A 12,912-nucleotide genomic window follows, 5' to 3' on the forward strand; every position below is an offset into this window, starting at 1 on the left:
AAAGACTGGCAGTGGGATATACTACTATTTCCTCCTTATTAACTGCTGTTTGTCATTTAGATCAGGCCGCAACACAATGATGTAGCATTTGGGGGAAAAGATGAAACCCAGTAAGCCAGCACTGGAGGCCAAGATGGAGAAGATCTCCACAGCCACCATGTATTTCCCCTTGGTGCTCAGGTACACTGGAACAAAGGAGATCCAAACACTACAAAACAACAACATGCTGAAGGTGATGAATTTGGCCTCATTAAAGCTGTCAGGCAGTTTCCGGGCTAAAAATGCTACAACAAAACTGACAAAGGCAAGGAAGCCCATGTAGCCCAGGACACAGTAAAACATGACAACCGACCCTTCATTACAGTCCAGTATTATTTTGTCCATCACAGAGTGCGAGTCAGAACTGGGGAAAGGTGGAGACGTTCCTAACCACACAGCACAAATACCAATTTGGATAAGGGAACAAGAAAGCACAGTGGTGCTTGCCAGTCTTTTCCCCACCCATTTCCTCATTCTGGACCCTGGTTTGGTGGCCCCAAAGGCCAGAACCACCGTGATGGTTTTGGCCAACACACAAGAAACAGTCACTGTGAAAATGATACCAAAAGTCACTTGTCGAAGAAGGCAAGTCACTGTGCTCGGGGGGCTGATGAAGATGAAGGGGCAAAGAAAGCAGAGCAGAAGAGAGGTGAGGAGCATGTAAGTCAGATTCCGGTTGTTGGCCCTGACGAGTGGTGTGTTCTGATGTGTAATGAAAATGACTAGGACCAATATTGTGAGCAGTGAGAAAAAGGCAGAGAGGAAAGCTAAGCTCATCCCCAAAGGTTCTTCGAACGTCAAGAAGCTTATTGTCTTTGGAATACACTGTGTTTGGTCTTTGTTTGGATAGTGACCTTCTGAGCATCCGACACAGTCATTCATGTCTGGGGGAAAACAAAGAATTGAATGTTAATCAAGTATATTTGAGGGCAGCTACTTGTGCAGTGGGACGTGGGCTGTGGGTTAAACCACAGAGCCTAGGACTTGCCAATCAGAGGTCGGCGGTTCGAATCCCTGCAACGGGGTGAGCTCCCGTTGCTCAGTCCTTGCTGCTGCCAATCTAACAGTTCAAAAGCATGTCAAAGTGCAAGTAGATAAATAGGTACCGCTCCGGCGGGAAGGTAAACGGCGTTTCCGTGCACTGCTCTGGTTCGCCAGAAGTGGCTTAGTCATGCTGGCCACATGACCCGGAAACTGTACGCCGGCTCCTTCGGCCAGTAAAGCGAGATGAGTGCCTCAACCCCAGAGTCGGCCACGACTGGACCTAATGCTCAGGGGTCCCTTTACCTTTACTTGTGCAGTAACTCAACTTGGATGTATGAGAGGTGTCCCTAGCCAAACACAGGAGTGGTTGGTGTGGGAGGTTGGTGCTCTGCAGGCCCCTCCTGACAGCAGAGTATTGCTGCTTCTTACTTTCATGAGCACTGAGAACATGTCCTGGAGGGGTGGTTGGATCAGGATGAGGGTGGGAGAGGTTTGAGGAGTTGCTAGCTGAAAGTGCCAAAGAGGGATCCAGTGAGCTGGGTCAGGGCCTCCTGAGCCATGTCTGTCTGAGGGGAATATCGCAGGTGAGGGGTCTGTATATGAGAGCTACTTATACTACAAGCAGTAAGGGACTCATCTATTAAGGATAAGGGTTTGATTTCGTGAAATGGGAATGTTTGCTTATGTTGAATTGTTGTTTGCGTGTTTTCCTTTAGCAGTAGCTCTCTCGTTTGATTGGCTGACTGTGAATCACATGAGAGAGGCATTCCATTCTGTTGTGACTACTATTCGAGTAACTGTCGTTTTTTCACGTGTGTGTGTGAGAGAGAGAGAGAGAAAGAGAGAGAGAGAGAGAGAGAGAGAGAGAGAGAGAGAGAGAGAGAGAGAGAGAGAGAGAGAGAGAATGACTGCTGAAAAGAGGATCCCAAGATGTTAATACAGAGAAACTTTTACTCACTATAAGGAACAATGTGAAATATGTATGAGATTGTAGATATGTTCTTCTCAGTTATATGATTATGAAAGTCAAACTGTTTTGAACATAAAGAGTCTCGACAGTGCGTATCATCAAAATTTATTCTATTTTTATAATATATACACAACCTGGCTGTATTAGAGTTGTTCCTCAGGAGTGAGCTGCATGGGAAGGCCGTGTCCTTGAGCTCCCTTCCTGACCGCAAGATCTCGGCTGCTTAGCTGGATGGTGAGGGGGCAGGGCAGGGCTGTGGGAGACCTGTGCTCTACAGGTGCATTGGCAGAGCAAATCTCCACTCCCCCCCCCCCATCGCTGTCCAGGCAATCTAATGCTAGGGAACTTCTTGCCCATCATGCTTTTTAGGACAAATCACACCTAGGATGTTAGGAGTAGGGCAGTTAAAACTGTACTTTGCAAGCCCTGGTGATTAGTTGATGGTTGAGTCTCTTTCCAAGTGCTGTGTCCCTTTGCAAACCTGATCACTGGCTGATTGTGGTGAGGAACTGCACAGTTGAGAGCAAAAAAATACGAGGTGTATATAGTGCCTCATACCATTCTGAAATGAAATCTTGCCTTCAGGACATGGGGCGCAGTCATAGCAGCAGAATTTCTCCCCCTCCTTCTTCTTTCTGCTGGAACCAGGAGGGCATTTTTTGTTGCAAAGGGAGGGGGGCGGCACCTGCCAATTTGAATTAAGTATGAAAGCAGTTAAGTGCACAGAAAATGATTGGCTTTTGGAAAAGCTGAATTCCATTTTCTGGGCCAAGAGCAATTAAGTGAATCAGAGAAATGGCACACTGAATACTAAGAATATTTTGAATGCAAATGCATTTTACTGCAGACTAAGAGCCATAATGGCATCTGTTACTAATGTGACTAAATATGTCTTTATATCCCAGTTGAAGTTATGGCCATTTCAAGAAGAATCTTTTTTGAAAGGGAGAGATTAGATATGAATAGTAACTTTAATGACCAAATTGCTTGGAAAAATACATTTTTGCAAACTTACCAGAGTTTTAACCTGCAGTTAAAAGGAACAGTTTTAGATGACTAAGTGTAATTTAAGGAAGAAGCTGTACAATTTCTGATCCATTCATGTTTTAACATTATTATCCCTAACCAGCCAAGTGTTTTCTCCTGAGGTCGGCCTGTCTATCGGCAGGCCCAGCTCCCCTTGCCTGCTTTCTAAAGAGGTTTTCTGCAGGTTAGACTTAGATACCACTCAACTCATCACCAAATCTTTAAATAATTCTCTTTAGCACTGGAACAAAAGATAACGTCCCTATCTAGTTGATAGCTTCACTACATTTGTGCAAGCCTGCGTAAGAAGTAAGTGCAAAAGTACACAGGATCCAAACCCCAACTATGCCGCAATGACATTAATTTAGGACACTTCTAGGTTGTGATTTGCTGAAATATTCCCCACCTGGTCAAAACTCCTGTGCCACACCATTTTGTCTTCATTGATGGAAAACTCTTTTCCTGGTGGAGCATCTAAATTCATCCATCCAACCTTCATTCTGATGAAGGAGTTATTTGGGAAAGTGACCAAGTTGGTAATATCAAATCCAGTTTCTAATTCCTGATTCTCATTGAAAGACACTTCTTCTCCCGCACTGTTGTTAAATGAGATGCTCCTAAGAAATGGCTGGAGCTGCATTGAAATGGAACCAAAAGGACAATCGTTTAAAACTCTAATTTTATGCATTGTTTTTTAGATTACAATTGCCTCTAAACTGCGGTGTGTAGAATTTCATAAAATATAATAGCAATAATGGCCATTTCTTCACTTGTCTAGCACCTAGTGGTCACCCAGCCATGGAAAGCACCAAGAAACCAAAGGGTTCCTTGGATGTCAGTGAATGGAAGGGCAGACAAGCTATTGGATATAAGAAGGATCTTTTTATTATTTGGTAACTGAATCTAATAATTAATATGAAGTATAAAGCTAATGTGGGACGCGAGTGGCGCTGTAGTCTAAACCACAGAGCCTAGGACGTGCCGATCAGAAGGTCGGCGGTTTGAATCCCCGCAACAGGGTGAGCTCCCGTTACTCGGTCCCTGCTCCTGCCCACCTAGCAGTTCGAAAGCATGTCAAAGTGCAAGTAGATAAATAGGTACCACTCCGGTGGGAAGGTAAACGGCGTTTCCGTGCGCTGCTCTGGTTTCACCAGACGCGGCTTAGTCATGCTGGCCACATGACCTGGAAAAACTGTCTGCGTACAAATGTCAGCTCCCTCAGCCAGTAAAGTGAGATGAGCACCACAACCCCAGAGTCATTCGCGACTGGACTTAACTGTCAGGGGTCCTTTACCTTTTTATAAAGCTAATAATGTAGAATATAATAGCTAAATAACATATATAGTTTGTAGAATAACATCCCAGATAAGCAAAGTAGCTATGATTTACAGAACAAAGCTCAGCAATTCGCCTCTTCGGCTTCTGAAAAAGAGCTGTCCCACACAGATTCCTGATAAGGCCCGACATGTCCCACTGCTGCTGGGATCTCTGACAGCTGGCAACCTGACAGGACGGTTTCCTGATCAAGTCCAAAACACTGGTATCTTCCTGGGATGGTTCAAAGGTGAGATTGTCCCATCTTCTCCAACACAGCCCTTTCTACTCTTCTAGGGCTGTGGCGATGCCAAGACCAGCAGATATTCCCATCCTTCCTTATCTATGTGGCTGGCTCAGAGCAAGGTTACTATGGTACCTCTGGTTACGAACTTCCGTTCTTAAGCTGAAACCCTTCTTATCCCATTCTTATCCTTTCACTAATGAAAGAGGAGGAGCACAATTTCCATTCGCATCCTGGGGCAAAGTTCACAAGCAGGAGCAGCTACTTCTGGATTAGCAGAGTTCGTAACCTAAAGCGTTCGTAACCAAAAGCATTCGTAACAGAGGTACCACTGTGCAACCACCTCCCACCTCTCACCATTCCTGTCTTTTACCCTGAATCTGTACATGGCATCGTGTAGACCAGGCAACATAATCTAAATAGCATATACTGTACAGCAGAACCAACATTTTCAGAACACCCTGGCAAATCTGGAACTATGCTTAGTGATCTGATAAAATTGGACTTAATTTGGACTTTAAAGTATTTAACTCATGTGCAACTACACATTCTTTTTAAAAATATTTTTATTAAGCAATTTCAACATAAATTATCATTCCATATAATCATATACATTATTTTTCCCCTTTTTCCCACCGCCTTCCATCCCTCCCCCCCCCAACCAGGGACTTCCCTCAGCTCCTCTGTCTGATTTCTCTGCACATATTATTGTCTGCATGTTATAAAATTATACATATCCTTGCCTTATAGATCTATCATGTTATCAACCAATAAATTTGTGTATGTTTATTCAAAACCTGCCAAGGGGTCCAGTTCATTTTCTTGTCTTTTTAGATAATTTGTAAAAAGTTCCCATTCTTCCTTAAAGTTGCATTTAGCCAACTCTGCATAGCTCATCAATTTTTCTTGCCTTTTCTTTCATTGGGATTTCCTCATTCTTCCATCCTTGTGCTATCAAGACTCTTGCCACTGTTGTAGCATACAGAAATAAAGTCTTTGTTTTTCTTGGCAGGTCTTGTCCTACAATCCCTAACAAAAAATCCTCCTGGGTTTGTTTTTTTTACAAATGTCATTTTAAACATTTTTTTTCAATTCATTGTATATCATTTCACTTTTTTTTTTTTTGAACTTCTCTACATTCCCACAAAATATGTTAAAAAGTCCGTTCTTTTTCTTTACATTTCCAACATATGTTTGACCCGGTTTTATACATTTTTGATATCTGTACTGGTGTAATATACCATCTATACGTTATTTTCATATAATTTTCTTTCAAAAGAGAACAATCTGTAGATTTCAAATTTACTTTCCACAATTTTCCCCAGTCCTCAAATTGTATATTATGTGCTCTATCTTGTGCCCATTTGATCATGACCGATTTGACCTCCTCATCTTTTGTTTCCCATTCTAGCAAAACACTCTATTCTTTCTTCAGCAGCTTCAATGTGCAACTACACATCCTACCTGCCTATTTTACAGTTTGGTTATTCCTCTTTCAATTTTTGCCTGTTGTTAAAAATGTTGTTGTTAGAGGTATAGGTTGGTTGCTCAAGAGCAATCAGGCAATATGCTGAAATAGTCTGTTTTAAAGCTTTCTTACCTTTGGAAAGCAGAGCGCCTCTATTCCGTGTCTTGCTCATTCACTGGCAGAATCTGAGAGTGGACGGTCCTTAAACCTTCCCCAGCAGAGTAGTTTCTTGACGCCCAGTCTGCGCCTCCCCTCTCTGCGCGGACGCCTACTGCACAAGGAAGGCGTGGGTAATGGAGGACCTCTCTCCTCCCCACTTTGCTCAGGCAAGGGGTCCTGGCACCGCCTCACCTCCTCCAAGCCCTGCATCTCCTCTCCACTAGAGACGTGGCTACCTTCTTCTGATGAGGAAGTGCTGCTTCCCACAATCTTTGGGGGCTCTCTGTAATCCATTCGGCTTTTCCCCTCTTGCCCCTGAGCCGATGGCAGTTCCCTGACAGTTTGTCTTTGCTTTATCAACAATATAAAATGAAATAATAATAAAAAGATATACAACAACAACAAAAGAGCCATTACCTGCCACGGCTGCAATTTCTGAAGCTGCGGTCTCCATCTTCTCACAATTCCTCTGTCTTTTGCCCTGGATCTGTACATGGCATCATGCAGAGCATGTGCCACAACATAAGCAGCATTGTAGATGCTGTAGCTGTGGCCAGTCATGCTCATCTCAAAGCCAGACGAGGGAAGGCTGTCCAGCTTCTCCTGTCCAGTGCAGGGTTCACTGAACTCAGTACTGGATTTGGAAAAGAAACAGTAGAATGTCTGCAGCCAGAACTGCTGAAGAAAACCATCTTCACCTGCCATGAAAGGATTTAAGGAGCGAAGAAGGGTCTTGAAACCTTGCACCTCCTTTGAGTGCACTGTGAAGCATATGGAGCCATGAAATGGTTGCATACTCTGGCTCGTTTGAAAGGCCACTGCTGAGAAATCCAGATGAGCACTCATAATCCATACCTTCTCCATAGATGTCACATTTTCTGCACCCCCGGCTGCTAGCCATAGTTGCAAAAAACAGAAGGACTTGGCTTCTCCATAGACAATGACAGCATTGGCTTTGCTTTTTGCAATATCATGATAGGCTTGGAGCCACTGGGGAATCGTGTCATAATACTCTTCAAAATATGAGCCTTTTGGAGTTCTCTCTGCAAAGGCCAAGCAAATGCCTCTCTGGAAAAGCACAGTTTGCAGGATTTCCATAAACTTCTCTCCACTCTCACTATCCAACGCAAACAACCCAACCCACGTCCATCCAAAGTGCAAAAGTAACTCAACAATCCCCGTATACTGATGGGCTTCATTGGGCACCATCCGGTAGAAGGGAGTGGATTGGCTTTGACCAGCATCCTCTGGGGCAAAGGAGCCATAAGTGAGCTAGAAGGAAACAGACATTTCCTATTAATGCAGTAGAAACATTGATAATGTGTGGATAGCAATGATAAAACAATTGTGCTTTGGACCCACTGTCTTAGGAAGCCCGTCAGGGAATGGGCAGATGAGAAGGAGTGGTACCCCAATAACATTCCAGAGAGAAGGAAGGGAGGAGAGTATGATGTAGTGGTTTGAGACGGGTCACACCCAAGAAGGAAAAAGGACCTGGGAAATAATAGGTGATGAAGATCCAGAGCAAGGTAGCAGTGAACAGAGACAGGAGTCAGATTTCTTAGAAACAGTACAGCAGCCAAGTGGCATTCTCTCTCAGCAGAGTTTCTCAGAGCCTCCTCCTTCCAGAAGGACCAGACATGCTCTGCAGAACCCAAAAGAGAATTGTTCTTAGCAGCCACCATAGGCAGCAGGAGGGGTCTGATTTCTAGGAAGCAATGGCTGGTTTGGTGGCAGCTCAAGAGTGTACTTTTATGTCTTCCTGTGAATTAAAGGAAAAGAATAGAAAAGCTCTCTCTGTGTCTCTGATTTAACTAGGTAGATAATCAGTGAGCTGTTGACGACAGCAGTGACAGCCCCAAAGTCTCCAGGTCAAATCAATTAAGGTAATGTACAAGCAACTGATGAGCAGCCTCCGTAATGCATCCTGGTTGGAGTCTACCTGAGGCCGGCAGACCAAGCTGTTCGCATACATAGACTAGGTGTGTACAACTGTATCTGCAAAATGTTCCATTCATACCCTGTGAAGAACATGCACACTTTGGGAAATGGATGAAGGCGGATGAAAGCTTTTACTGAATACAATCTGAAATTGTCAAGAGGGCTATTATGGAATGCAAAATTTTTCTCAACAAGACAGAGGAAAGAAGAATGAGGGGAAGTCACCATGTTTGACTCTTACCTGGGGAATCTTGTAGACACCTAAGATGGCTGCCATGCGGAGGGAAACCTCAAAGTCAAGTCCCCCAATGACAGCCATCAGATTTTTCTGTTTGTCGCACTGGTAGTTGGGTACAAATCTGTAGTGTGTAGAGACCAGCTCCAAAGTGGCCCAGTAGGTCATCCTTTCACTGAAGTAACTATCAAAGATGTGGAATCCTAATGTGACATTAGGTAATATATTGGAATTCTTGTTGATTTCCTTGACTGCAAACACCAAGGCCAGAATTTGCTGATAGTATTTTGGTACAACACTGCAATGAGAGTTGGACATCAAAGCGTTTTGCTGTGTACCATTTTTGGTCAATCTGTTTAAGGAAACCTAGGTTCCATGTCTTTCTGTGCTAGGGAGCAACAAGGCAGCTTACAGGCAGATTTAATTAAACCAATAAAGAATTTGGTTTAAATACACACACAGCAAAAACTGTATCGCACTGTTCACACAAGTGAAGCTCAAGTTCCACTAAGATGGCTAGATCCTAGTAAGCCAGGTGTCCTACAGCTTATATTTGTGAAGTTGCTACTTCCTGCCTAAGTGCAGAACTTTACATTTATCCCTATTCAAATTCATTTGTTAACCCAGTTCTCCAATCTGTTAAAGAAATCTTGAACCCTGAGGCAATGTCTTCTCGCCTTCTAGGTCATATTTGCTATCCTGTATTAAATGCTCCAATACATCTTGCTTTTTTCCATGCTCTGTGCCCTTGTTTAGAGACAACTGAAACCAGGGGTCATTCTCTCCAGCTGCGTCCTTCTTGTAGTTTGTTGCCCTTTGCAGGTTTCTGAAGCCCCACCTCATTCTCCCATGCATCAATGAAGCCCGGTACCAGGCAACCTTCTGTTGCCTGTAATGTTTTGACAGTTACTCTGTGTACCTTTTCTGTGAAGATTCTGTAAAACCCAATGGTAGAGCATCTGCTTAGCATACAGGTGGGGCAGGGGCACACCCCTGAGCTAGGTAGACAAATGCTCCATTCATACCCTCTGAAGAAGATGCAAAGGCTGGGAAATGGATGAAGGCAGATGAAAGTTTTTATTGAATACAATCTGAAATTGTCAAGAGGGCTATTATGGAATGCAGAACTTTTCTCAACAAGACAGAGGAAAGAAGAATGAGGGGAAGTCACCATGTTTGACTCTTACCTGGGGAATCTTGTAGACACCTAAGATGGCTGCCATGTGGAGGGAAACCTCAAAGTCAAGTCCACCAATGACTGCCATCAGATTTTTCTTTTTGTCACACTGGTAGTTGGGTACGAATTTGTAGTGTGTAGAGAGCAGCTCCAAAGTGGCCCAGTAGGTCATCCTTTCACTGAAGTAACTATCAAAGATGTGGAATCCTAATGTGACATTAGGTAATAGATTGGAATTCTTGTTGATTTCCTTGACTGCAAACACCAAGGCCAGAATTTGCTGATAGTATTTTGGTACAACACTGCAATGAGAGTTGGACATCAAAGCATTTTGCTGTGTACCATTTTTTGTCAATCTTTTTAAGGAAACTTAGGTTCCCTGTGTTTCTGTGCTAGGGAGCAACAAGGCAGCTTACAGGCAGATTTAATTAAACCAATAAAGAATTTGGTTTAAACACAGACACCAAAAACTGCATCACACCTTTGACTCAAGTGAAGCTCAAGTTCCACTAAGATGGCGAGATCCTAGTAAGCCAGGTGTCCGTCAGCTTTTATTTGTGAAGTTGGTACTTCCTTCCTAAGTGCAGAACCTTACATTTGTCCCTATTGAAATTCATTTTGTTAACCCAGTTCTCAAATCTGTTAAAGAAATCTTGAACTCCAAGGCAATGCCTACTCACTTTCTAGGTCATATTAGTCCTGTATTAAAAGCTCCAATTCATCTTGCTTGTTTCCTAAAAGGCTAGTGCCTTTTTGTAGAGAAACTAGGAGTCATTCCCTCCAGCTGCTTCCTTCTTGTAGCTTGCTGCCCTGTTGCAGGTTTCTGGAGCACCACCCCCGTTTTCCCATGCATCAATGAAGCTATTGCCCCCGGTACCAGGCAACCTTCTGTTGCCTATAATGTTTTGACAATTACTCTGTATACTTTTTCTTTAAAGGTTCTGTAAAACCCAATGCAGGAGCATCTGCTTAGGTGGGGCTGGGGCAGACCCCTGTCTGAAATCCTGGAGAGCCACTGCTACTCTGTGTAGACAGGCCTGAGCTAGGTAGATTAATGGTTCCTACTGGCTATTCACCCATTTCCTGTTGACATCAGAATGCTGGGCTCTCTAGATTATCACACCCATGTAACTGGTCGTGGTTATGGCTCATCCTCTCCATTAAGCCAGTGTGGTGTAGTGGTTAAGAGCGGTGGACTCATAATCTGGTGAACCAGGTTCGATTCTCCATTCCTCTACATGCAGCTGCTGGGTGACTTTAGGCTAGTCACACTTCTTTAAAGTCTCTCAGCCCCACTCACCTCACAGAGTGTTTGTTATGGGGGAGGAAAGGATAAGAGATTGTTAGCCGCTTTGAGACTCCTTAGGGTAGTGGTAAAGCAGGCTATCAAATTCAAACTCCTGTTCTTCAAATTCAGGTGGAGGGGAGGGTTAAGTCTAAGACTGATCCTATGTTGTGTAAGAGGAGGGGATATTTTGCACGCCTCGCTATAAGTAATAAATCCCCATAGCAAAAATAAATAGGAAGTATTTCTGAGCCCACATGCTAACTTAGGTATTAATATCACATGGGAATTGAAAAATTGAAATACTTACAATGGATTCAGAATCTGATGGATGGATGGCCATTGTTTCAAGGTTTCATAGTCAACAGAGGACAGGATGTGAGAAGCAAGTGCACCAATGATAAGCTCACCTGGCTTATAGTACTTGTGAGGGATATGGAGGTGACTGATGCTCCGATTGGCATTTGATAGATTCACCATTTGAGGCAGCAAGAAGATTAACAGCATCAACACTGCCATACTAGGAACAATGCACTTTCCTAGACTGAGATTTCCCTGTTTACATCTAATCAGCATTGGCATTAGAAACAGCAGCTTGCCTTAAATGGCACTCTACGAATGCACCAGCTAAATTCCCAAGACCTAGGATCCAACTCCAGGGGAAAGCTCACTAAACGAGTCGGCAGCACCTTAGCATTTGCTGGGGATGGCAGAGAGGATTTAATTCTTTTTAGACTGAATTCCTGGAAGTCTATGGAGGTCTAATCAGAAGCAGATTATTACCATGTAATTGATAATAACAGGGGAGAGAATAATGATCCCTTTGCCTCAGCTGGTCCATTGGAAGTAGCAGAGACAATGATCCACACAGAATAATCCCTCAGCAGCCTCCTTCAAGTGTTTTCAAGGCATTGTAATGAGGGGGGAGCAGGAACAAGCCTGTTGCCTCTTCCCCTCCATTTTATCCCTGCTGCCAGTTTCATCACCTACTGTGTTCTCAGAAGAGAGCATCTGCAGCTTTCTCTACTTACTGTACTTTCTTACACAATCCAGAACCCTAAAAGTTGTCAATCACTCAAGTGAGTCTGTGCAGGTAGAGAAATCTCCTTGCTGGGAATCAACATGGGCCTCTGACCTGCAGCAGTTAGGCCAACCAAGCCTCTCCATTGGGCTCATGGTCCAAACCACATTCACATGTCCATCAGCTGGTGTTATGTGAGGCCAGGCATGGGGCAGGTAAGCCCATGGGGGCAAGATGAATTCTAGCCACTAGTAGAGTTTGACTGGAAAGGAACAATTGTGAGCAGACTCTGAGTGACTTCAAGGCATGGCTGTGATGATGGACATACGGTCCTTTGGCGCTGTCTGCAGGCCTTTTTGGGGCCCCTATATATATTTACCTAAATAAACAGAGAATTGTAGATTTCAAAGGAACCCCCAAAGGTCATCAATCTCCTGGAATGCAGGGATCACAACTAAAGCATCCATGACAGGCTGGTTGGGTGACATGAGGAGGACGCAGCAGGAAGGTCACATGCCCATTACATTCTCCTGACGCCCTGCCAACCCCACGCTGCTTTGAGGGGCTGGGATGTGGGATCGGACCTGCAAATCAAAACAGGGCTGGCATGGGTGTTTCCCATGGAATTTCTGTCCTGGCTCTTCTTCAAGTACTTCTTCATACACGCAGAGAGCTGCATGTACAATTCTGAGTTAAGAATAGGTATATGTGGCATCTGTCACTCTCTCTGGGAAGAGGGATATTTTCCTCCTTTTCATTTTCTCCTCATAGCATAGGGATATTATCTCCTGATGCCACAGATGTGCCAAAGGGTTCTGTCCTGGACCTGTTCTTATACCAGACCAATCTCATTTCTTTTCTTTTTTATGGCATTACAAATGTGGTGGATCAGGAGAATGCTGTGGTCATAGTCTATTTTGAGTTCAGTCAGGCTTTTGACAAAGTCCACTATTATATTTTCATGAGGAGGCTGGTAAAATGTGTGCTGAACATGTGCAGAGGAGGGCAGCCAGGAAGATGATGGGTGGGAAATCAAGCCTTATGAGCAA

The 12,912-nt window shown here is 43.9% G+C and overlaps 1 protein-coding gene across 1 annotated transcript in view; it reads right to left on the reverse strand.

Moving 5' to 3' along the window:
- Positions 1–18: 18 nt before the first annotated feature.
- The window catches only part of LOC309354367 (vomeronasal type-2 receptor 26-like), a 28,932-nt gene continuing 16,038 nt past the window's right edge, over positions 19–12,912 (reverse strand). The window contains exons 2-5 of the mRNA XM_081884538.1: positions 8,387–9,060; positions 6,622–7,476; positions 2,552–2,678; positions 19–923 (exon numbers count right to left, since the gene is read on the reverse strand). Of these exons, the coding sequence (XP_081740664.1) occupies positions 25–923; positions 2,552–2,678; positions 6,622–7,476; positions 8,387–8,698 (2,193 nt within the window). The 5' untranslated portion in view covers positions 8,699–9,060 and the 3' untranslated portion in view covers positions 19–24. The remainder of the gene's footprint in view (positions 924–2,551; positions 2,679–6,621; positions 7,477–8,386; positions 9,061–12,912) is intronic.

This window comes from Podarcis melisellensis (assembly GCF_964234715.1).
Source record: "Podarcis melisellensis genome assembly, chromosome: 13".
Lineage (NCBI taxonomy): Eukaryota > Metazoa > Chordata > Lepidosauria > Squamata > Lacertidae > Podarcis > Podarcis melisellensis.